Source organism: Oncorhynchus mykiss, chromosome 18 (genome assembly GCF_057628025.1).
Source record: "Oncorhynchus mykiss isolate SJ-2025 chromosome 18, ASM5762802v1, whole genome shotgun sequence".
NCBI classification, from domain to species: domain Eukaryota; kingdom Metazoa; phylum Chordata; class Actinopteri; order Salmoniformes; family Salmonidae; genus Oncorhynchus; species Oncorhynchus mykiss.
The window spans coordinates 46776308-46803204 of NC_143039.1; the positions used below are offsets into that span (position 1 = coordinate 46776308).

Below are 26897 nucleotides of genomic sequence, written 5' to 3' on the forward strand. Positions count from 1 at the left end.
CCAGATGAGTGGAGACTGTTATAGCAGCAAAGGGGGGAACAACTCCATATTAATGGCCATGATGTGTACCAGAGATGCTCACATACAGCATATGTTAGCTCAACTACATAATGATACTGAAGTGCTTGTCATCATCTGAATGGTCTTGATTACTTCCCTTAATTGAACAGTACACTAGGATTCTACATGTTTTATCATGGCTTTGAAATGACTCACTCTTTTAAAAATATATATCATATTGAGATCTTCAGCATCAGTATTTATTTACTGTTTAATCGTGGCAAAATCCCCTCAGCTGTTTCAGCTGCCCCTCACCCCCCACTCGCTTCTCACTCGCAGTGTTCTGTTCCGTCCTAGACTTTGGAATTTGCTGTTGCCATGGCAATGGAATAGAGCACGCTCTCTCGCTTCTTTCCTGTTCCCTCTTGCTTTATATATCCCTCTGTCTCTCTCTAGGTGAAATGTGGAAACGGATCAGCTTCTTTCCCTTCGGGTTGGTCATCGCATAATGTTCAAACCCAGTTGTGTTAATGATTCATCTTTTTGTAAGGTTAAGAAAGACCATTTTACTTGGCTTCCCTCTCACATCACATTCATTTATTAAATCCTTTCTTTTTTCTTCTTATTCTTCACCCCACAGGAGCAACGCTGAGACGCATGCCATGGCCACTTACTGAGAAGAGGGACGAAACCTCGAGTTGTGGATCCACGTTCACATAGAGACTGAGGTAAGTGAGAAGAAGAGGAACACAGGGAGCAGAGAGAGAGAGAGAGAGAGGGGAACGAGAAGAGAGGAAACGAGAGAGGAAACAAGAGAGGAAGAGCGGTCTATGGATGCGGCTTGGACAGAGGGGACTCTGAATGCGCACTCTTCACTGACGAGGAACAGCAAGCTGCAGACATGGAGGCAAAAGGCAGAGGCATGCCCCAAGGTAACACACATTTCACTAGAAACACACTTCACCAAACGTGCACATACGCGCACACACACTTAACGTTAACACTTAACCAAAGACAGCTTAACAGATGCCTGGATTCAAAAGGAAACCATATGATTTGTTATACTGAAGTTTTCGTTTTTTTCCCTTCTCAAATGGCTTTTGTATTTAAACAATTACAAGTCATCAGAGAGACAAAGAACTGACAATGCCTTTCTAATTGTCCCTCTGGGATTAATAAAGTCTTATTGAATTGAAATCGACACACCAGGTTTTGGACATCCAGGTCAATAACGGGTCAATTGTGGCATATCGGTTGTTTCCTTTGAAACACAGACACACCCACACCATTCAAGAGGATACTCTTGATTTGTAGCTTTTCAGTTATCTTTTCCATTTCACCAGCTCTTCTCTTTCTCAATCCCTCTCTCTCCTCCCTCTCTCCGGCCCAGTCATGGTGTGGTGGGAGAAGGGGATCCAGGTTGTCCTCACCACTTTGGGGGCGTTTGCAGCCTTTTCCCTGATGGCGGTGGCCATTGGGACGGACTACTGGCTGTACGCACGGGCCTTCATCTGCAACAGCACGGCCAACTCCTCCCAGGACGACCCCAACAACAAGGACAAGAAAGACCCTGGTGCCCTCACCCACTCTGGCCTCTGGAGGATATGCTGTCTGGAGGGTAAGGGGAGGTCTAGATGTTTGTGGGGAGGGGTGATGGGGGATCAGTGTATTTCCAGGCTTTTGGTGGGGTCAGATGAATGCCTCAGTGTGTGTGTGTGTGTGTGTGTGGGTGTGTGTGGGTGGGTGGATCACTGTGTTTGGATCGTACGTTTATGTGCACATACGTGCATGTGCAGGTGTGTGTACAAGAGTGTGTGTGTTGTGCAGCTGATGAGCAGCTCAACCATGAAAGACACGGTTCGACACAGTGCTGCCTGGAGTGCATTTAGAGGACATCCAGTGGGCAGTGGCAGACAGTCAGGAGAAAAAAAGGCACATTTCAAGAGCTGCTTATCTAACATGATCTAACATTAGCATTTTTACCCTATTGTCATCTGCGAGAAACTAGTCTTGTTGAGAACCATGCGTGACAATGACTTGATTTTGAAGGTTTGGCTTCGTGAGACCAGCGAATGCTAAAGAGGCAATTGTGATCGACCAATTCGGTTCAGTCTTATGTAGAAAATTTGAAATTGTGTTTTAATGTTATTTTTACATTGGATACAGGTAGAGACTCAGAGCTAGAAAAAGGTTTATCATACACTACAGTTGAGGAACAATGGGAATGTAATTCTGCTTTGAAAGTTGATAAACTTGTAACCTCACTTTTGAGAAAATGGCCTTTGAATATTTTGGTGCACCTATTGAAGAGCTCTTTTTTGTTTACACCTATTCAGCATCGTTCACACCCTCTTAAGTTTAGCCCACCCGTCTCTTTAAGGGTTGATCCGAGCGTTCTGTCCAACAACAGCAGTCGGGCACCCAAGCTAACTGGCTAAAGTTGGCTAGCTTGCTAGCTACTTCCAGACACAAATGAGAGAACAGCTCACTCTGACTATTTTACTCGCCCTAACAGAGCTGGTTAGGCTGTTTTTATGTTGTCCAGAGCCTTGGTAACTTAGACGAAAGTGCTCTGAAATCGGAGTAGATAGCCAGAGCGAATTTACCAGCTACGTATATCAACAGTTGTCGCAGTGACATCGTTAACATTCAATTGAAATGGTTACGTGCATAGTGGAGTCTTTTGTTAAGACATGTAGCTAGCTAAACAGTGAACCATAATCCTAACTCACGACGTTACTACCCTGCAAGAATCTGTAGGTAGCTAACCAATCAGGTTCAATGTTAGCTAGCTAACATTAGGCTATAACTAGCAAAGCAAATGGCTCTGAGATACAAATAATATTATTACACAGATCATAAATGTAACGTTAGCTAACTAGCTAATAGTACACTTTAACTTGAAATGAAAATGACTTTCTGACTAAATTCAAAATGTGTAATATCAGAAAATGTAGCTAGCTAGACTATCTTACCCATATACATGGATGGACGCTTCTCCCTCTCTGTCACGGATGCCACGGTTGCCCTTAGTTTGAAAATGTAATCCAAAGTGTTTTCTCCATTTCCTTAGCTACTGTATCATACTCTAATTCCACCATGCATTCCACTGATTTCAAAACTCGGTCCTCAAGAAAGTGGAGAGCAACACTTATGCAGTTCTATTACGCAATATATATATATGTAAACTACATTAGACAGAATTACCTGCACATACTGACCAGCTTAAATAGATAAAAGCCTGCTACATGGCAGACCAATCCAGACTCATCTCTCGGCGTGTCAAGCCATTCATTATCTCAGCCAATCATAGCAAGCGTGAAGGTTGCTGGCTTTTTCTGTGGCTAAACCAACTAGGCCCGAAATGTAACAATTTTATTCGTATTTACAGATGGCATACTGTACATGTTTGATTTTAAGGCACATGGGGCCTCCCGGGTGGCGCATTGGTTAAGGGCGCTGTACAGCTGTGCCATCAGAGACTCTGGGTTCGCGCCCGGGCTCTGTCGTAACCGGCCGCGACCAGGAGGTCCGTGGGGCGACGCACAATTGGCCTAGCGTTGTCCGGGTTAGGTAGGGCTTGGCCGGTAGGGATGTCCTTGTCTCATCGCGCACCAGAGACTCCTGTGCGCGCTAACCAAGGTTGCCAGGTGCACGGTGTTTCCTCCGACACATTGGTGGGGCTGGCTTCCGGGTTGGATGCGCACTGTGTTAAGAAGCAGTGCGGCTTGGTTGGGTTGGGTATCGGAGGACAGTATGTTTCAACCTTCGTCTCTCCCGAGCCTGTACAGGAGTTGTAGCGATGAGACAAGATAGTAGCTTCTAAAAAAACAATTGGAACCCACGAAATTGGGGAGAAAAAGGGGTACAATTAAAATAAATAAATAAAAGATATTAATGCACATGTAACGTTAGCTAACTAGCTAATAGTACACTTTAACTTGAAATGAAAATGACTTTCTGACTAAATTCAAAATATCTTACCCATATACATGGATGGACGCCACGGTTGCCCTTAGTTTGAAAATGTAATCCATTTCCTTAGCTACTGTTCCAGAAGAAATTTCTGCCCAAAAATGCGTTTAGATTTTTAAAAAAAATGTTTCTCCTGTGAAATAGTGACGCGGACATACGCCTAGTTTCCGGTAACGAGTCAGAAGTATGAGTGATGAGTCATTAGTTATAGTCTGATGGAGTGGGACTCCATTTGCTACCTACAGTAAGTGATAGACCGCAAAAGAGGACAACAACAGCCATTATATATAATATTTGTGGCAGATGCTCAACATACTGATTACAGCTTCTTAATTATTGATGAAGTCTGTTGTCCTCTTCAGAGTACAAAGGGTTGTTTGTGGTTCATTTGACTGTCACAACCGACTTGAAAAGGGATTCAAATGAATACTTAATATGTCCATACACCAAGCCCCAGATATCTGTCCTGTCCTGTTTCTGTCTCTAATACTCTCTAATACCCATCTCTCTCCCATATTTCTGTATTTCTCTCTGTCCATCTGTTTTCTCTCTCTGTCCATCTCCGTTTTCTCTCTCTGTCTGTTTTTCTCTCTCTCTCTGCCTCTCTCTCTCCATCCATCCATCCATCCATCCATCCATCCATCCATCCATCCATCCATCCATCCATCCATCCATCCATCCATCCATCCATCTATCTATCTATCTATCTATCTATCTATCTATCTATCTATCTATCTATCTATCTATCTATCTATCTATCTATCTATCTATCTATCTATCTATCTATCTATCTATCTATCTATCTCTCTCTCTCTCTCTCTCTCTCTCTCTCTTTCTCTCTCTCTCTCTCTCTCTTGAATAAGGGTTTCAAATTTGGGAAAATGACACTCTCTAATTGTTTCATATTTTAGACATTTTGTCAGGAAATGCAGCTCCGTCTCAGGTTCTGCTGTTGTGCAGTGGTTGCACAGCCTTTCCTCTACAGGGAGCCAGGTTTTCCTGTGTCTACCCTTCTCAATGGCAAGGCTGTGCTCACTGAGCCTGTACTTTGTCAAGGTTTTTCTAAGGTTTTGATCAGTAACCATGGTAAAATATTTAGCCACAGTGTACTGTCGATTTAGGGCCAGATAGCACAGCATTTTGCTTTGTGCTTGTGTTTGTGTTTGTGTTTGTGTTATATAGTTATATAGCAATATAGTTTTGTTTTGACTGTGTTGTAATTTGGTTTATCCTGATTGATTGGATGATCTGGTCCTGAGGCTTCAGTGCGTTAGTTGAACAGGTTTGTGAACTCAGCCCCAGGACCAGCTGGATGAGGGGACTCTTTTCTTTGCTCAGCTCTTGGCATTGCAGGGATTGGTAATGATATGAGAGGGGGTCACTGTATTTGAGATGTTTCCAAAACTTAATTGCTCTTTTTTGAGTTTTTATTATTAGTGGATATTGGCCTAATTCTGCCCTGCATGCATTGTTTGTAGTTTTCCTCTGGACATGTAGTAGAATCTTACAGAACTCTGCATGCAGGGTTTCAATGGGGTGTTTGTCCCATTTGTTGAAATCTTGTTTTGCAAGTGGACTCCACACCTCGCTGCCATAAAGTGCAATTGGTTCAATGAGATATTGAATTAGTTTTAGCAACATTTTAATAAGTATTTCAATTTGAATTTGCTTTTTAATGCGTGCTTTCTCTCTCAGCTCATTCACTGCCTCATTAAGGTGTCCAGTTGAGCTTATTTTTAAACCTAAGTAATTGTAGTGTGTACAGTACTCTATATATTTTGTACCAATTGAGAACTTTGGTTTAATTCCCTGAGATCTGGATCTTCTCTTGAAAATCATTATTTTAGTCTTTTTTGGGTTTACTGCCAGGGCCCAGGTCTGGCAGTACTGCTCTAGTAGGTCCAGGCTCTGCTGTGGGCCATGTGCTGTGGGTGACAGCAGGCATAGGTCATCTGCGAAGAGTAGGCATTTAACTTCTGAATTGTGGAGACTAACACCAGGGGCTGAGCATTTTTCTAGAATAGTGGCCAATTCGTTAATGTAAATATTGAAGAGTGCAGGGCTCAGATTGCAACCCTGGCGAAGGCCCCGCCCCTAGTTAAAGAATTCTGTTATTTTCTTACCAATTTTAATGCTGCACGTATTGCCAGTATACATTGATTTAATTATATTTAATTATATCATATGTTTTACCCCCCTTTACCCCCTTTCAATAACTTCGTGATCAGACAGAGGTGTTAGTGGCTTGACAGTGAATGAGCTGAGAGAGAAAGGGTCAATGTCTGTAATCATATAGTCTACTGTACTGTGGCCGAGGTAAGCAGTAGGTGAATCTCCCAAAGAGTCCCCCCGTAACCTACCATTGACAAAGTACAGTGTGCTCGTTAGATCAGGTAGTGTTCCTGTACGCACATTTGTGTCCCCACAGATGAGCACATTTCCCTGGGCCTGGAAATGGCACGTCTCTTCCTCAAGGGTCTCTCTCTCTCTTTCTCTCCTTCTCAGGGCTGAAGAGAGGAGTGTGTTCTCAGATCAATCATTTCCCGGACGATGCAGACTATGATCAGGATGCAGCAGAGTATCTCCTGCGTGAGTAAGGGGACGTGGGATGCAGCAGAGTATCTCCTGCGTGAGTAAGGGGACGTGGGATGCAGCAGAGTATCTCCTGCGGGAGTAAGGGGACGTGGGATGCAGCAGAGTATCTCCTGCGGGAGTAAGGGGACGTGGGATGCAGCAGAGTATCTCCTGCGTGAGTAAGGGGACGTGGGATGCAGCAGAGTATCTCCTGCGTGAGTGAGGGGACGTGGGATCCAGCAGAGTATCTCCTGCGTGAGTAAGGGGACGTGGGATGCAGCAGAGTATCTCCTGCGTGAGTAAGGGGACGTGGGATCCAGCAGAGTATCTCCTGCGTGGGTAAGGGGACGTGGGATCCAGCAGAGTATCTCCTGCGTGAGTAAGGGGACGTGTGAGGCAGCAGAGTATCTCCTGCGTGAGTAAGGGGACGTGGGCAGTGGGAGGATGTCACTAGAAAGATGTGATGTCGACTTGAAAAGAAATGCTGGGAAACAGCATTAGTGAATGCCGAGGTACAAGGTTATGAGTTAGCTAACTCAATCAGTATCTCTCATTTGCCGGAGGGAATTATAACAAAGGAATGGGATCTTCCAATCCAACCAGAACATCGGTTGGAATAAGAATGTAGGATACATTTAGTCATTTATGAAAGGTGTTACAAAATAAATGCTTAGTGTGGCATATTACTCTACCCCAGATGGTGACAATGTCACATACGCAGCCGGAAAAGCAAGGGTTGGAACCAGTTCAGGGAACAGAATCAAAAACTGGAAAATAACACAATTATCTGAGTAACGGAGCCCGTGATCTATACTGTTCCAGAACGGAACCGTTATTTTAAAAGCATGGGAACCGGTCAATAACATTCTTTTACATTCCGGACATTTTTTTTCTTCCAGTCCACAACAAAGCCCCTGTGTCACTCAGAAACATATTCCAGCGTCTGCCTGGCAGCTGGAAATCTTTACCAGTGCGTGTACGTGTGTGTGTAGGCTACCTGCATAGGTTACTGTAGCCACCTGATGACGTTACAAGCATGGTTTCAGAAATTGGGGCGATATACTATAGTTACCACATTGGATGTATTAAGTACAGAAAGGTAAGATGTGTTTTTAATTCTAGTGCTGCTCTGCACACACAAGCTTGTTAGCTAGGTATGTTTGCTCTGGTCCAACATTAAACCAACTCAGAAGTTCAAAGACATTCAAGTTCCTCCATAGAGCTGATCCTCCGTAGGTATAATTCTGTGGGCGTAATTCAGATAATGCATCATAACAAGATTCCCAGCGCTTCAAGGCAAGCTTCCTCCCATCCTCTCTTGCTTTGTCCTCCCCTGCAACATTTCAGTTGCATCTGGCGCCTTACACTGTGACTGGCAGCACAGTGTGTCTGTGTTTGTCTTTCATTATGATTAAAACCATGCTGTTACGGCAAAATATAATTAGCTCTTTGTGACTTTCCTATACAGATTAAATCACTTACCTGCTCGTTTAGCTGCACTGATTGGTGAAGTAATTTAATCTACTGCTAAATGTAATTTTCCCCCCAACTATTTTAGAGGTGTAAAATGGAACAGAAAGGAATAATATAAACCGGTACTTTTTGGGGAGTTCAAACCGGTTCAGAACTTTATCTTGCTGGTCGGAACAGCGGAACGTAACTTAACAAATAATGGTTCTGTTCGGAACGTAACGAGTGGGAAATCATTTGGGTTTCTACCCCTGCAAGTCACCTTCACAACTTTATCTTTAATCATTCATCTTTAATATACGTATTTGCTAAGCTCAGCAGGTTACGACACAATACGTTTGCAGTCGCTTCCAATATTATCAGAGGATAGGATCTCCTATCTAAGCAAAGGTCCAGGTAGAAGATACCCATAGGCATAGATCTAGGCTCAAATTACCCTTCCCAAATCACAACTATAACCATTAACCACTGTCAACAAGAAGCTGACCTTAGATCAGCAACTAAGGAACATTTCACCACCTTCCGTCTGCAGGTGTTGTCCGAGCCTCCAGTATCTTCCCCATCCTGAGTGCTATACTGCTCCTGATGGGAGCGATATGTGTTGCATCCAGCAGCTTCTACAAGAGCAAGAGGAACATCATCCTAGGAGGAGGCATCCTGTTTGTGGCTGCTGGTAAGGCGCCGGCGTCTTGTTCTTGACAGTTTCTCTATTACTCAGTACACATGGGGCTGGTTTCCTGGACACAGATGAAGCCTAGTTCTGGAGTTCAAATCATGCTCGATGGTGTCTCATACTCCTTTTCCTCTTGTTATGATGGAATGCCCTACTCTGCCTTAAATGTTCTCAATGGTCTCTGAACTCGGAAACGAGTGTTGTTGTTAATGCTAATATAATTATCCCCATCATTTCATCCATCCATGATATTCACTTTTGTGTTGTTTTTCCCTCCCCATAACTCGTTTCATGTTAATGATGTTGGTTGCGGCTTAGATTTCCCATGTAAATGTAAATGAGATTTTTCTACATTTAATTTGGCAAGTCAGTTAAGAACAAATTCTTATTTGCAATGACGGCTTACCGGGGAACAGTGGGTTAACTGTCTTGTTTAGGGGCAGAACGACAGATTTTTACCTTGTCAGCTTGAGGATTTGATCCAGCCACCTTTCGGTTATGCCCAACGCTCTAACCACTCGGCTACCTGCCACCACATACAGTATATCATCCCTTGAGTGGAGACTCAGGTCAATGAGGCACAACACAACAGAAGTAATAAATATTGTTTATTTAGTAATATGCCATATATTATCTCCTAAGTGGAGATATGGGTCAATGAGACATAACACAAGAGAAGTAATCAAGTTGAGACGGTTCGTTTAGAGCCATTCCCTCACCCCCCTATGGAAAAGCTCAGAGAAAATCAATGGCATATTATACTGAACAAAAATGTAAAAAGAACGCAGCAGGCAACAATTTAAAAGATTTTACTGAGGTTCCAGTTCATATAAGGAAATCAGTCAATTTAACTACATTTATTAGGTCCTAATCTATGGATTTCACATGACTGGGCAGGCGCGCAGATTTGGGTAGGCCTAGGAGGGCATAGGCCCACCCACTTGGGAGTCAAGCCCACCCACTGGGGAGCCAAGCCCAGCCAATCAGAATGAGTTTTTCCCCACAAAGGGGCTTTATTAGAGACAGAAATACTCTCAGACGATCCCACAGGTGAAGAAGTCAGATGTGGTGGTCCTTTGCTGGGCTGGTATGGTTGCATGTGGTCTGTGGTTGTGAGGCCGGTTGGACGTACTGACAGATTCTCTAAAACGACGTTGGAGGCGGCTTATGGTAGAGAAATTAACATTCAATTCTCTGGCAACAGCTCTGGTGGACATTTCTGCAGTCAGCATGCCAATTGCATTTTGTTGTGTGGCAAAACTGCACATTTTAGAGTGGTGCACCTGTGCAATCATCATTCTGTTTAATCAGCTTCTTGATATGCCACACCGGTCAGGTGGATGGATTATCTTGGCAAAGGAGAAATGCTCACTAAAAAAGCATGCAAACAAATTTGTGGTCAAAATTTGAGAGAAATAAGCTTTTTGTACGTTTGAAACATTTCTGGGATCTTTTATTTCATCTCATGAAACATGGGACCAAGACTTTACATGTTGTGCGTGTATTTTGTTCAGTGTATATTCGAGTCTATATCTCACCTCTGTCTGTCCCCCAGGCCTGAGCAACATTATCGGCGTGATAGTGTACATCTCTGCGGCGCTAAGCGACATCTCGCCCAAGAAGGACGAGGACAAGAAGTGGCATTACTCGTACGGCTGGTCCTTCTACTTCGGAGGCCTCTCATTCATCCTGGCTGAGATGGTGGGCGTCCTGGCCGTCAACATCTACATCGAGAAGAACAAGGAGCTGCGCTGCCGCTCACGCACCGAACTCTTCAAGAGCACCACGCACGCCATGCTCCGCCTGCCCAGCTACCGCTTCCGCCGGCGCTCCCGCTCCAGCTCGCACTCTACCGACCCGCCACGCTCCCCCCGTGACACCTCACCCACAGACGCCAAGAGTTTTGCATTACCGCCGTCTGCCCCGCCTTTCTCTGTGGCCACCCTGCCCAACCCGCACCATGCTGGTGGAGGAGTAGGGGGCGATATCTCCATGTATACCCTGACCCGGGACTCCAAGATGGGGAGTCTTGGTGGCGGCAGGCCCCCCCTCTACGGCACGGTGGACCGGGCCTCCCTCTACCAGCTGCACAGCTACTTCCCCAATGAGGAAGTGGGAGTGATGATGAGCGGTACACTGCCTTCTCTCTCCAAGTCCAACCTCTCTGCGGCGGGCCAGAATTCCGCGGTCGGCGGCACTGCCATTGCGCCCCTGAATACCTTGTCATCCTCCGGTCTTACCCCCCAGCAGCCACCTCTGTCCACTGGCACCATGGAGAGAGAGAGGGGCATGGGCACCCTGGACCGCCTCGGGGGCAAACGGAACAGGGACACTGACTCGGACACGCTGAACAGGAGAACCACGCCAGTGTGAGCCTTGGAGATAGGAGCAAGAGCCATGGAGGTGCAGGGCCATCTCAGTTTGTTTTTGACTACTATGAATATATCTATTCCACTGACGAGAATATCAAATGTATTATTGACAACAGTATTGAGTATATATTCATTTTGAAATGCACAATGTGTCTATAGTTGTAAACTTTGGTTTGTCTCATCATTCCGAGTGCTTGATTATCATAGCCAGGTTACAAGACTGTAAAGATGGTAACTTCTTGAATATGATCACATTGCTGTTGTTTCTTGTAATCGTAAATGAAGGGTAAATTTGTACATTTTGAACTATGATTTTTGTATTTTAAAGTTTTCATTGATTTCTAGCTCCATCACAATTCAATCTGAGGGCGTCATGCAGGAAGCATGTGCACAAATTATGAGTGTAATATTGTGTTTGTATTTTATTTTAAATATATTTTATTCAAATATTATTATTAATAATAATTGTTACTATTATTATTATTATTATTGTTATAATTATTGTTATCATCCCATTTTTAAGGCTATTGTTTTTGTTATTACAGGTATAACCAACATAGCCTAATCTGTGTTTTTTATTCTTCATGACAAGTGTATTAGATTATAGGCTTTATTTTAGTGATGGTATGTGCTGTATTCTTATTGTTCTTCTTTAAAGCAGTGATTCTCAACTCGTGGGTCGCGACCCAAATTTGGGTCACGGGAGGTTTTGAATGGTTATACCCATTGTAACTTCTTGAATATTATCACAATGCAAATACTGGGTCACTGCTAAAACAACCTGGTTTAATTTGGGTTCAGAGGAAAAACCAGTTGAGAACCACTGCTTTAAAGATCCTACCTTGGGGTTAGGGGTCTGAGAGCCTATGATCCTGTGATCATAATAAATTATATTTCTACTCGAATACACATTCATCAAACTAAGGACATTTGTGATGGGTAAGCAATACAACATTCTGAGCCTCAAAAATAAATACAAAATAAAACAAATATATTCAATAAAGTTATATATGAAAATGTATTGTGTGGAGTGTGTTATTTGACATCTAAACTAGATGGTAATAGTACAAATGAATGTAAAAATGTTTGGAAATTAAATGGTGCAAATTTTTTCCATTCATATAGCTGGATCTACTATAACGACACAGGGAAAGACCCAGATGCAGACACAGGAGGCAGATGGTGCGAGTCTCTGACATTTATTAAAATACAAAGGGCAGGCAATAGGCAGGTCGAGGACAGGCATAAGTTCATTAACCAGGTCAGAGTCTGAAAGGTACAGGGCGGCAGGCAGGCTCGAGGTCAGGGCAGGCAGAAAAGGTCGGAACCGGGAGGGCTAGAAAACAGAGACTAGGAAAAAAAGGAACGCGGAAAAAACACGCTGGTAGGCTTGACGAGACGAACTGGCAACAGATAAACAGAGAACACAGGTATAAATGCACGGGGGGTAATGGGGAAGATGGGTGACACCTGGAGGGGGGTGGAGAAAAGCACGAAGACAGGTGAAACAGATCAGGGTGTGACATCTACAAAACAGACTGGGACATTGACTCATCTCAACAGATGAACCCTTTTGAGGTGACAAAAAACATGTGTAAAGTTTGTTCAATACCTTAACAGGCAACCTTGATTGTCCAGTTGATATTGGGGTCAAAGGTCACAGAAATGAACGCTGAGGCTAAGAAAGACACAGGCCCAGAAAAGCAGCAGAATTCCTTAACACAAGACTACAAGTACAGTTGATTAATTGAATAATAATTGAATAACACTGAATCTCTTCACTCTTGGGATGGAAATGAAAGTGACTGTTTTAATCTCATTAAAGCAATGACTTTGGAGGATGAAGGGAGCTAGGGAGGGAGAGGGATGCTCTATTTGTTCAACAGCATGGAGTGCACAGTTCATGTGTGATTTAGTTGGGGAGTTTAATTAGTCCTTTCTCTCTGGAGAGCCCTGGGTTGTGTTCAGTAGGGTACACTGTAGCAAAACATTTGAAAACATTTAAGTGTTTCTTCTTGGAAAAAAGTCAGGTAAAACTTTTTCCCGTACTGAACCATAGTTCCTGGAACAGTGCTATAAATGTAAATGTGAAGAGAAAATACCTTGGGTCAGGTTGGCACGATAGTGTGAACATTTGTAATGTGCCCCTGGTCCCTAGAAATCACCCCGACAGGAATAGGGACCAGTGACATGGAAAGGAGACCTGTGATCCCTGCTGGCTCAGGGCGACATTCATAACAAGTTAAGTTAAGAGGTGGTGGGGCTTCCTTTATTTTGGTCATGTCAAGAGAGGCCAGTTCTTCTTAATACATCTTGATTCTTGCTGACACACACACACACAAAAGGTCATAACACCCATGATCACCATCACACACACACACACACACACACACACACACACACACACACACACACACACACACACACACACACACACACACACACACACACACACACACACACACACACACACACACACACACACACACAAAAGGTCATAGCACCCACGATCACCATCACTCACACACACACACTCAAGCACACACACACACACACACACACACACACACACACACACACACACACACACACACACACACACACACACACACACACACACACATATATACAGGCTACACACACTTACAATGCAAACGCATTGTAAACTATTAGACACATTCACGTCACTTACCCACACTAAAAATGATTAACGTGTTATATATACAGCTTTGGCCAAGAGTCAGGTGTCTAGAGACGGTTGGTTCGTGTTTCAGGTCTACATGCCAGGTCAGGAGGGTGGAGAACAGGGGTAGAGGTTAACACAGCGTAGACCCCACCACTAATCGTCTGGACCCCGTCCCACAGGAGCAGCCACTAGAGGCAGGGTGAGACATGAGTAACAGTGTGTGTGGCATTTATAGAGACACATGATAGGCCTACACGAGGACCAGCCCGGAATGACTTTTTTTAAAAACTTGTGGGAAGGGCGGGCTGAGTTGGTGGTGGGGAGATTTGTGGGGTTTTGTGTTTCTTATCCACTTCAGCAGTAGTCGCCAAGCTCTACATTTTGTAGCGGAAGGTGATAACATGTGGCAGACAGTGGAGACAGAGCTGGAAAGAGGTCAAGATGGTGACTGAGATGTGTGTTTAAGATGACGGAGAGCTGAATGATGGGGACAGAAAAAAGGCACAAGAGAGGGGGATATGTCTCGTCTTCACATTTAATAGTTACATCCAGTCTTCCATGCGCAATTGTTTTTCATTAAAAACCACAGAAACAATTCACCTTCCAATACCCGTTGAACTCTCACTACAAAAAGATCAAATAGATAAAACATCTTACGGTATTTATGAACGGTTACACAGAACACATGAAATGTCCTTGGGTTAATGATTTACAACACTGAAGGCTCGTATGATTCTGAATAGTTCTTTTTTCTCACAATGCAACCTTACACATGTTGACCTCAGAACGTTTTCATATCTCTTGACATAATCCACATGTAGTTGTGTTACCGCCTGAATTCAAAATGGATTAAATAGGTTTTTTTCTCTCTCACCCATCGACACATAATAATCCCCTAAATGACAAAGTGAAAACATGTCTTTAGAAACGTTTTTTCAAATGTATTGAAAATGAAAAACAGAAATATCTCATTTACATAAGTATTCACACCCCCGAGTCAGTACTTTGAAAGGTGTTTTCATATCCCAGTGTCTGGTGGAAAGCAGACTGAACCAGGCTTTCCTCTTGGATTTTGCCTGTGCTTAGCTCCGTTCAGGTTTGCTTTATCCTGAAAAACGACTCAGCCCTTAACGATGACAAGCATACCCATAAGATGTTGCAGCCACCACTTTGCTTGAAAACATGGAGAGTGATACTCAATAACATGTTGTATTTGATTTGCCCCAAACATGATAGTTTGTATTCAGGACAAAAATAAAAATGTTGCCACATTTCTTGAAGTTTTACTTTAGTGCCTTGTTGCAAACAGGATGCATGTTTCGTAATGTTTTTTTTCTGTATAGGCTTCCTTCGTTTTTACTCCGATAATTAGGTTAGTATTGTGGATTAACTGCAATGTTGTTGATCCATCCTCAGTTTTCTTCTATCACAGACATTAAACTCCGTAACTGTTTTTAAGTCACCATTGGCCTCATGGTGAAATCCCTGAATGGTTTCCTTACTCTCCGGCAACTGAGTAGGGAAGGACGCCTGTGTCTTTATGGTGCCTGGGTGTATTGATACGCCATCCAAAGTGTAATTAATAACATCACGATGCTCAAAGGGATATTCAATGTCTGCTTTTTTATAACATTTTTTTATCCATCTACCAATAGGTGGCCTACTTTGCGAGACATCGCTGGTCTTTGTGATTGAATCTGTGTTTGATATTCACTGCTTAACTGAGGGACCTTACATATAACTAACTGTATGTGTGGGGTGCAGAGCTGAGGCAGTCATTCCAAAATCATGTTCAACACTATTATTGCAAACAGAGTGAATCCATGCAGCTTATTATGTGACTTGTTAAGGCTATTTTTACTCCTGAACTCATTTAGGCTTGCCATAACAAAGAGTTCATTGACTGAAGACATTTCAGCTTTTCGTTTTTTTAATTCATCTGTAAACATTTCGAAAAACATAATTCCACTTTGACATTATGGGGTGTTCTGCTTAGGCCAGTGACAAACATTTTTTGCAATCTAATTCATTGTAAACTCAGACTGTAACGCAACAAGATCTGGAAAAGTAAAGGGGTGTGAAGACTTTCAGAAGGCACTGTACCTAGTTAGTAGCCTAAATGCTGCAGTAAATTGTGCCACTTTACCTCTTCAATATGATTGACGATGAAATTGCCTGTTCTTTCAGCCAGAGATGTTTTTAGACAGTGCCCGCTTTAGTAATTTATGGCCATTTCTATAATATGGTCACCCACGTACCTGGAGCAGATGGCGCGTCTAACATTTAAAGGGACATTGAACTCCAAAATCAACATTTGTCAGCTGTTTTTAAGACCTCAAAAGTAGTCTGATGTCAGTGTGAGTCGACACATCCCACGCCATTTGGTTATGTAGATCAAGCTACACAAATGAATGAAAAAGGTAAGCACCGCAGCTCTGGAATTTACATGGTCTTTTACATGACTTTTAAATTGCGGAATATAACTGAATCTACAAGACATGATGGCCTGGGACGTAGACTAATCGTGACATTACCTTTGAGTTCTGAAAATATTTCAATTTCAGAGGGTAACGTCTCTTTGATATATTTATATATACGGTGCCTTCGGAAAGTATTCAGACCCCTTGTCTTTTTCCACATTTTGTTACGTGACATCCTTATTTTAAAATGTATTAAATAACATTTTCTTACTCATCAATCTACACACAATACCTCATAACGACAAGGCGGAAAGAGGTTTTATACATTTTAGGAAATGTATTGAACAAAAAAAATATCTTATTTACATAAGTATTCAGACTCTTTACTATGATACACGAAATTGAACTACGGAGCATCTTGTTTCCATTGATCATCCTTGAGATGTTTCTACAACTTGATTGGAGTACAAATTCAGTTGATTAGACATGATTTGTAAAGGCAGAGACCTGTCTAATTAAGGTCCCAGAGTTGACAGTGCATGTCAGAGCAAAAACCAAGCCATGAGGTCAAAGGAATTGTCCGTAGAGCTCCGAGACAGGATTGTGTTGAGGCACAGATCTGGGGAAGGGTACCAAAAAATGTCTGCAGCATTGAAGGTCTCCAAAAACACAGTGGCCTCCATCATTCTTAAATGGAAGAAGTTTGGAACCACCAAGACTCGTCCTAGAGCACACTGCCTGGACAAACTGAGCAATCGGAGGAGAAGGGCCTTGGTCAGGGAGATGACCAAGAACTCAATGGTCACTCTGACACAGCTCCAGAGTTCATCTGTGGAGATGAGAGAACCATCCAGAAGGACAACCATCTCTGCAGCACTCCAACAATCAGGCCTTTATGTTAGAGTGGTCAGACGGAAGCCACTCCTCAATAAAAGGCACATGATAGCCTGCTTGGAGTTTGCCAAAAGGTACCTAAAGGACTCTCACAAGAGCAACAAGATTCTCTGGTCTGATGAAACCAGGATTGAACTCTTTGGCTTCAATGCCAAGAGTCATGTCTGGAGGAAACCTGACACCATCCCTACGGTGAAGCATGGTGGTGGCAGCATCATGCTGTGGGAATGTTTTTCAGTTGCAGGGATTGGGAGACTAGTCAGGATCAAGGGAAAGATGAACGGAGCAAAGTACAGAGAGATCCTTGATGAAAACCTGCTCCAGAGCACTCCGAACCTCTGACTGGGATGAAGGTTCACCTTCCAACAGGACAATGACCCTAAGCACACAGGCAAGACAACGCAGGAGTGGCTTCGGGACAAGTCTCTGAATGTCCTTGAGTGGCCCGGCCAGAGCCCAGACTTGAACCTGATCGAACATCTCTTGAGAAAATAGCTGTGCAGTGACGCTCCCCATCCTACCTGACAGAGCTTGAGAGGATCTGCAGAGAAGAATGGGAGAAACACCCTAAATACAGGTGTGCCAAGCTTGTAGCGTCATACCCAAAAAGATTCAAGGCTGTAATCGCTGCAAAGGTGCTTCAACAAAATACTGAATAAAGAGTCTGAATACTAAGTAAATGTGATATTTCAGGTTTTTTTTGTTTTAATAAATGTAGAAAAAAATCGAAAAAACTGTTGTTGCTTTGTCATTATGGGGTATTGTTTATAGATTGATGAGGGGGGAAAAAACAATGTGATACATTTTAGAATAAGGCTTTAACGTAACAAAATGTGTAAAAAGTCATGGGGTCTGAATACTTCCCGAATGCACTGTATCTGTATATTAAAGGCAGTTGTAAAAACATTACAATATCATGGGATTGTGTATGTATTTATTTAATAGAAACTCTAGAATTGTTGTACTGTACTTTCTGTGTAATACATCTGAATTCCAATTATTATCTTTAAAAGTATACTCTCTGATAAGACTGTCGATCACAATATCATCAAAGTTTTGGCAAAAATAATTAAGAAGTAATGTTTACATATTTTTAAAAAACAACTGTAAACAGTTGTTCTTGTTACATTAATTTAATATTATTTTGAATAACTTGAATTTCACACTTGGGGAGATGTTTGAACATACCAGCACATGACATTTTTTGCACACGCAATGTGATATTTTTGCTGTCAACTAACACCTTCGATTCTCCCAAGATATGTGTCAGTAGCTAGGCATCCTTCCAATTGGTTACAGATGTTCAGGTGAGTATTCTAAAATGTTCATAAAAACAAATATGTGCATTTTCCCACCAGACATGTTTCCATCAAATGTACTTATTGAAGATAAAAGGCTGTGCGTGATAAAGTAGTGCACATAAAATACATGTTGCTGTTACATTCCCTTGTACCGAATAAAAAATACAAATTAAATGGGTTTCCATCGCATTGTAGACTCTACTGATGGTTTTCTCACAACAACAACAACAAGGTTGCGTATATAGCGTGTTCGCCTACACTGGTATTGTCACTTGAGCTTGAAGCCACGCACGCGCATTTCGCTGTTGGCTAGAGCGCACCTATAGCCTACCATTATTATGGACAAAAGAGCAACATTATTTTTTATTTGTCAAACGGCAGCCAAGCATCGATTATCAGTTCACCAGAATAAGACCCTCAATATTTATTGGAAAGGAGCATCAAGCTCATCACCTTGCACTTTCACCAGCCTGTGAAGTTTGTCATAAATGATTTCATCTGTAGCCTAATAGACTGCATGTTTTCCGACGAGTCGTAGTGGGAGGACCACACTACATGTTAATGCGTGACTCAAAGTTTACTCGATATGATTGTTAAAATCGTTTCCACCGACATTTCTCGCATAATTCATTTTTACCGACAAAGAAAGATCCCACCATATTTTGTTTTGTTGACATTTGGAAAGTTTACCCCTCAAAAAATATGTTTCACGCCTGTCATGACATTTTGTTATTCAACATGCATTTTACTCACATAAAAATGTTGAATGGAAACCTGGTTAATTATTCAGTGTTAATTATTCAGCTTTCATAGGTCAAGAGCAGTATAATGTCCCGTTAATGAACTCTACTGATTTATGCAAAATAAGGAGAGAAAAAAACATTTATGACGAGGAACATCTTCGTAAAATGTAAAACTGCAAAAGACACCATTTCTCAACAACAGTTATAAGACATACAGATAAAGTGCAATACTTCCTTCTCTTCACTAGCTGTCACTTTCGTTTTTGGGGGGAAAACACCTTCGCCAGGGGCTGAATGGCAGTGCAAGCAAGAGAAAGAGGATTCCGCCCAAAATAAGCATGACCCCTGCACACCCAATACAGGACACTGACCAAGAAAGCTCGTGATGCAAAGGCACCGAGTGGTCACTGGCTAGGAAGGAGAGGACCGATTGGTTGAAAACAGTAAGAGATAGGAGCATCAGGAGGCCTAAGAGAGAGAAAGAGAGGGATGAAGAACAAAAGAGAGAGAGATATTAGGGTCTTGGTGTGTGTGGAGATGGTAAATACACCTTACTGATGGGATGGTGGAGGTGGTATTGATATACAGTATATGACCTTTTCATCATCCACTTCTCAGAGCCTCAGAGTATATCAGGACTGTACAGGAGCCATGACTAATGCCCTTTGTATCTAATTAGTTAGCTCCCTTGATACTCTTGAACAATGGCTCTATGTTTTTCGTTTAAAAAATAATAATTGTGTTGAGTACCAGTAGCTTTGTTTTGTTTCTGCTGCCTGCACAGGTTAAGTCCTAACTCTCTGCAACATGGGTAAGGTCTGAATGGTGTTCTCCTCGCATCCTATCTCCTATCTCTGTTGACTCTAATGCTTCCCACAAGGGATCAATAAGGGATCATCGCTTTTCACCTGGATTCACCTGGTCAGTCTATGACATGGAAAGAGCAGGTATTCTTAATGTTATGTCCACACACTGTATAATACCTTGGCTGTCACATGTCTACCCGCTCACCTGACAGAACGAAGCAAACCGAAGCAGGCTTGAGGAAGAACGATTCTCCTTTGCTGAGGGCTGTGGTGATGCATATGGCCCCCATGACCATCAGGAAGAGACCGAAGAGGGCCATCATGGCTGCCGCCACATTCAGACCTGGGAAGAGAGAAACGGTTATTGTCTTGATACAGGTACATTCCATCATTCATAGTACATTGGCACCAGGTACAATGACATTTTAGTCATTTAGCAGACTCTCTTATCCAGAGCGCCTTGCAATGAGGACATTCAACTAAGGTAAGTAAAACAACCACATGCGTGAAACAGTGTTCAAAAATGGCAATCGACAAAAAGGTCAAGGTCATGGCATCCACTTATAATTCTAACAGATATTGGTACATCACCTCTGACTAGCCAAGAGGATAATGGGAAGCGTAAAATGTCACACTCCTGACATATGGGGGCGGCAGGGTAGCCTAGTGGTTAGAGCGTTGGACTAGTAACCGGAAGGTTGCAAGCTCAAACCCATGAGCTGACAAGGTACAAATCTGTCGTTCTGCCCCTGAACAAGCAGCTCTGTTCCTTGGCCGTCATTGAAAATAAGAATTTGTTCTTAACTGACTTGCCCAGTTAAATCAAAATAAATATAGGGCATCATTCTCATTGAAACGAATGCAAAACACAGAAGATATTGTTCTTTTGAGCATAATAAATCCAAAGAATTTGGCCATCAGTGGCCCTCTTAAAACAATATGGTGCACGACACTTCTGGTTTAGAGCTCGAGAAAAAAAAAACAGGATTTCACAATTGGTCCCCATAGACTCACGAAGAAACGCTGTCTTGCTGACTTCAGTGCTGTAACGGAAGAGGAGTGGGTGGAATGCATTATAGACACTCACTGCAGTCAATGGCTGACCCAGTGAAACATAGACGACAGACTCGAGGAAGAAAGAAAGAGAGTGGGCGAGCAAAGGTGGGTCATAGGTTGAAAGAGGGCAGGGGACAAGCTTGACTCACTCTTTTCTGTTGTCTTCTGGAAGATGACGGCATTCTCTCCAGTGGTGTAGAACTTGAAGTAGTTGCAGTGAGATTCTGAAGGAGATGAGGAGAGACGAGGAACTTATTTGAAACGGATGGAGACCTTATCCACTTGCCCGTCACCATAATCTTTTTGCGATTCGTACGGCTTGCTGCACACTAGTTGTCGTACATTCGCGCACATTGATGACAATACCAAGGCTGTTATCTCTTCTATACAATTAGTGTCATGACATCTCGTAATCTAATACATGCAGTTGATCCTACATATAGACTACCATACAAATATACTACAGCTCTGCCTTCACTATTATTCTATTTTAGTACAGTATTTGAGAGTAATATGTGTGTTTGTTCAAGGTAAGCATCTATCCCTACAGAATGTAAATGTATATTGCAGTCCATCTGTGACCCAGTCTACACCTGCATCCAGTGATTGGATTGTGGACACAATGCTAATACCTGATATCTAGCCGTATCTAACTGTGGGGGCTATAGCTATGTAATGAAATAATAATTGTCACTTCTGGCCTTGAAATCATGAGATCTGGCTGAGCTACCCCTTTCAAATCTGCCATAGAAGGGTCCATAGGATTTCTCAAGAGAGCGTTTTGTATAGTTTTGAATGTATGAGTTTGAGTGAACTCTGTCTGGTTTACACACTTTGCCGGTATTCAAAATTTGCCGGTCTGTGATTTCTGATAGGTGGGTTTGTATAGTTTGGAATGAATGAGTTTGAGTTAAGGCTGTTTGGTTTACACAAAATCATGTAGGCCTATTCATGCAGCCCCAGAGCAGTCACCTCCTGGCAGTTCAGCCGGCCCACAGCTCTCTCGCTCAGGGTCTATGTCCGCCACCCACAGAGTCCGGGAGCATCCTTTCCACAGCCCGTAGTGAGCCGCCAGACACGTCTGGTTGTTGTAGAAGTTCTTGGGCGGGGACAGCTCCACCCAATACTCTGTGCCCAAGCCCAAGACTGTCAATACCACGCCCACGATGGCCACGAAGAACGCCAGCTTGATCTTGCCCTTCTGGACCTCGCTCATGTCCCCTGGGTGTCTCGATGTCAACGCGTTTGCCCGGCGCTTAACTCCCATAGCACCAGCCCCAGCCCCTCTGCCACCCATGACACCGGTCAGTCCCAGTAGACCTGCTCCTGGTCCTACGCCCACCCCCGGTGGAACCGGCCTGCCATCCTCTTCGTGCAGAAAGAAGGTGGACCACATAACAGCTTTGCAGATGTTCACGATTGGAGAGAAAAAATGAATATGAATAATGGCTAAAGACAGGTAGAGAGTGTGGGAGACAGGAAATGGGTTTCTATGGTGAAGTGGCAGTGGAGCAATAGAAATTATGATAGACAGGGGTTGTTTGGCAAGCGGGATGGAGAGAGGGAAACAGGAAGATGTGGGAGGACAGGAGGGAAACAGCAAGATGTGGGAGGACAGGACGGAAACAGGAAGATGTGGGAGGACAGGAGGGAAACAGGAAGATGTGGGAGGACAGGAGGGAAACAGGAAGATGTGGGAGGACAGGAAAATAAGGCAAATGGGAATTAGCAGCACTGCTGACTCAATTTATGAAGCAAACATGCTAAAACCCATGATAAAAAAGGATAAATCATGTTTCGGATTATCAGTGCAGAAAATATATTTTGCTTAGTTTTTTTGGGTGTCGGCACAAATCATTAATTGTAAGTTAGTAACACCAGACATCGAAAGCTTGGTGTAAAAGGTGGTTTGGAAGAAGGATGCAATGATGAGCGGGTCATAATGAAAAAATGGGTCATAAATTAGAACAGATTTGAAAAAAAGATCAAAAACAGAGGTAGCTTCTGGGTAGAAGGTGGGAAACAGTTATGGAGGAGAAGGCGAAAGCAGAGAGTTTTAACATCAGTAGAAGACAATCTACTGCCTTTTTAAACAATCACAATGTTAATATAAACTAAATGTTAAAACTACCGTATCCCCCTTATAGTGGCTGATAAAATCCAACATGGCAAATATCATTTTCATCTTGACGGCTACATGATGGACAATTTAATGCTGCACATACTATTTTCCAACTGCATGGTTGCTACATTGACCCTTTCTCACCTTTCGAAGCAAATATTGTGTGCACATATTACATCAGTTACTATCATCAAGTCAGAGTTGTGTTAAAGTCACTTTTTTTTTACATGGTTTTATACATCTTAAATAACTATATCTATATTTAGATGTCGACTGAAAGATGGACAACACATTGCTACTGTATCTTACAAAGAAGTATAAGCAACTAGTACGCTAACTCAAATTAAGGCAATGAAAAGGCTTCCGCAATAATGTTTGCACCTCATTACCGTTAGCCTCACAGGATATAAAAATTGATCTGAAGAGGAAGTTCTGAACAATAAAGATTCAAATTACAGATTCAAAACAGTCCTGTATGATTCAGTCTTGAATACCTCTTTTGGATTGGCCCCTTTTTTTTTTTTTTACAATTTTCGCCTAAAATGACATACCGAAATCAAACTGCCTGTAGCTCAGGCCTTGAAGCCAGGATATGCATATTCCTGATACCATTTGAAAGGAAACACTTTGAAGTTTGTGGAAATGTGAATGGAATGTAGAAAAAATAAAACACATTAGATCTGGTAAAAGATAATACAATAAAAAAACAATAAAAAAGTTGTACCATCATCTTTGAAAAGCAAGAGAGAGACCATAATGTATTATTCCAGCCAAGGTGCAATTTAGATTTTGGCCACTAGATGGCAGCAGTGTATGTGCAAAGTTTCAGACTGATCCAATTGCATATCTGTTAAAACTTTTGTATCAAGACTGCCCAAATGTGCCTCATTTGTTTATTAATAACTTTTCATGTTCAGAACTGTGCACTCTTCTCAAGCAATAGCATGGTATTCTCTCACTGTAATAGCTACTGTAAATTAGACAGTGCAGTTAGATTAGCAATAATTTAAGCTTTCTGCCAATATCAGATATGTCTATGTCCTGGGAAATGTTCTTGTTACTTACAACCTCATGCTAATTGCATTAGCCTACGTTAGCTCAACCGGGACCCACCAATCTTGAAGAGGTTTTAAAGTGCCTCGCAATATTCCATTCAAATCAACTTATTCCATTTCAATACCTATTAAAATATACAACATTGTGATCAGTAACTCCATTAAATACGCAAAAAAACGCAAACTCGACCAGCAACAAATGCCGACACCCCAGAGCAACTTTAAAGGCCATCATAAGCACAAGCAATTCCATTTATTTTTCAATTATGTAATTCAATATCTCTCTACGACGGACCCAAATTAATTTATTTCTACTAATTTAGCTTTACTATACACTCAGTCATGGCCACATTACGAATCATAACAATGATATGAAGAAATTGCTGACCTGTTCGGTGTGCGTGTGGTTCAGTTCGGGAATGAAACAGGGCGAGGCGAAGAGAGGGAGTGCGCGAGAGAGGGGTCGCAGAGGAAGAGAGGAAAGGAGGTATGGGGAGTGGAAAGAGGGTGGAGGCCAAAGTAGTCTTGTGTGAGTGGGTGTGTTTAGTAGCTATGTGGCCACACGCCTATGCCTGTGTATATGTTTGTTTAGACATGCACGTACGGTTGTGCTGGATCTATCTGTCTTTGCTGGCCCCTGTAATATGTATGTGCGAGAATATGCGTCAAGAGTGTGTGGTCTCTATATCTCTGTGTGTATCACTCTATATCACTCTATATCACTATATCAGTGTCTGTGTGTGCGTGTGTGCATATGTGTGTGTGTATGTGTGTGTGTGTGTGTGAGCGTGCACCTGATAGTGTGTGTGTGTGTGTGTGCATGTGTGTGTGCATGTGTGTGTGCGTGTGTGTGTGTGTGTGTGTGTGTGTGTGTGTGTGTGTGTGTGTGTGTGTGTGTGTGTGTGTGTGGGTGTGTGTTTTTGGGTGTGTTTTTGGGTGTGTGTGAGAGAGAGACAGAGCGCGCACGAAATAATTTAGTGTGTGTGTCTCTTCATTCTATTTTTGACAACCACCTGTTAATGACATAATGTTTTTTTTACTAGAGACACAGGCCTGCTGACGAGTTTATGTCAGGAAAGGGGGTGAAGGTAGATTCCTGGGGCTCCTGCTAGTACTTTGTAGATTAAAGAATTGTGGCTGCAACACTTCAAATCAGAAACGTTGCATAGAGCCTTGGTGTGACGTAGGCTGAGCGAGATCGAGTAATGGCCAGGGGCAAACCGTATACTCTGCCTTTTGCCAGAGTTTATCCATGGTCAATCTGGGTTTGTGTAGGAGACAGTATTGTCTGATTCCAGCTAAGCAGCTGGATTTTCAGGATCTATTCACAGGGTCTATAACAGTTAGTAGTAACATACCCTTGAGCAAGATCCAAGGCCTTTAAACCTGTATTGCTTGAGTCAACTGGAAGCCTATTTTAAAGCTGCTATATGAAGACGCTATGCCAAAGTGAGTGTGAGTTATGTACATTGCCCTAGATAAAGGCGTCCTCTTGGCAGGAAAATAATATGAAATGGAGACATTTTAGAAATGTGCTTGATGTCTTCCATTCTAAAGGCAACCTCATTGCAATAGTTTCCCGGGGAGACTTAATAAATGATTGATAAAAACTCCAATTCAAGCTGAGTCAAACGTAAACGTCCCTTTCTCTTGTATCGGAAAGTTCCATAAAAGATTTGAGCATACCCGTAATTATTTTACACCTCTGCCGCCCAATGCACAACCTTACACAGTGAGTGCATGGGGGTGGCTGTTCGTGCCACTACTGTATGCCGAGCACATGCCATTCAGATCCCATGTCCAGAAGCACATACAGTACACGACATGGGCGTAAGGACCGCAACACCACACCACAACTCCCTATTAGGGGGAAAGATTTATGTAGTGAGGTCATACAGGGACTCCAGGGATGACTGCTACACTAACAGACAGGAGGATTGTAGTCAGTTCTAGACCATGTAAACAGGGATCCGTGCATTTCAAAAACAATATACATACTGTATGCACAAATCATTTTTTGTAACAAAAATACATGTCAATAGTGCACTGCTGGTATGCACTTTTGGGCCAACATAATAACAACTTAGACTATTAGAATGCAACGCAGGGGTAGGTGTGACCTCTCTGGTCCAAACAGTGCTTCAACAGGGTTGGTAATTATGCGACTGGAAATATTCATTCGCACAGGGAATTATTCTGCTGGCAGGATGCTGCAGTCAGATGTGCTCAGCATTGTGATAAGTAACGAGAGACACTGGGGGCCCTGTTTGAATACTTCAGAAATGCATCCTTCCTTCCTTGTTTCCTCGAATATTTTTGAAATGTCTCCTTCCTTCCTTGAGTCCTTGAGGTAAGCACAGATTTAGAAGTGATCGGATAGGTGTAAGCAATGTTATCACCAATCCAACTGATTCAGAGCTCTGATTACTTCAAGACAGTTAGGAAGGAAGGATGCATTTCTGAAGTACTACAAAGGGGCCCTGGACTGCGAGTTACTAAGATAATGTAGTAGTGAATGATCTCCATAAGATGGCACTACCAGTCAGAGCTTTGTGGGGTGGCGGTGCTGACCAAATGAGCCACCCTGATTTAAAAGGCATGCATGGCGAAGTTTGACTCTAATGTGTGATAGGATTAGACCAGTGCGAGATGATTCGTTAGGGACAAAGTTGGGGTTGTGTTACGTTGGAGTGGTACTGCAATCCACCCAAAACCACTCATTCCTTTAATTTAGTGTTATTTAACATTAA

General features: G+C 42.6%; 2 protein-coding genes across 2 annotated transcripts; one reads left to right on the forward strand and one right to left on the reverse strand.

Annotated features, from left to right (window-relative positions):
* The first annotated feature begins 372 nt into the window (after positions 1-372).
* On the forward strand, positions 373-12082 carry LOC110496182 (voltage-dependent calcium channel gamma-4 subunit-like). The gene is made up of 6 exons (XM_036952722.2): positions 373-493; positions 641-932; positions 1391-1618; positions 6481-6564; positions 8552-8692; positions 10248-12082. Exons 2-6 carry the CDS (start codon positions 902-904, stop codon positions 11063-11065), a joined length of 1302 nt encoding a protein of 433 aa, XP_036808617.2. The 5' UTR covers positions 373-493; positions 641-901; the 3' UTR covers positions 11066-12082.
* Positions 12083-14270: 2188 nt separating this feature from the next.
* On the reverse strand, positions 14271-24845 carry LOC110496183 (voltage-dependent calcium channel gamma-6 subunit). The gene is made up of 5 exons (XM_021571929.3): positions 24536-24845; positions 21943-22371; positions 21120-21194; positions 20120-20257; positions 14271-19576 (listed from the first exon to the last, which is right to left on the reverse strand). Exons 2-5 carry the CDS (start codon positions 22364-22366, stop codon positions 19353-19355), a joined length of 861 nt encoding a protein of 286 aa, XP_021427604.1. The 5' UTR covers positions 22367-22371; positions 24536-24845; the 3' UTR covers positions 14271-19352.
* Between the last annotated feature and the right edge of the window lie 2052 nt (positions 24846-26897).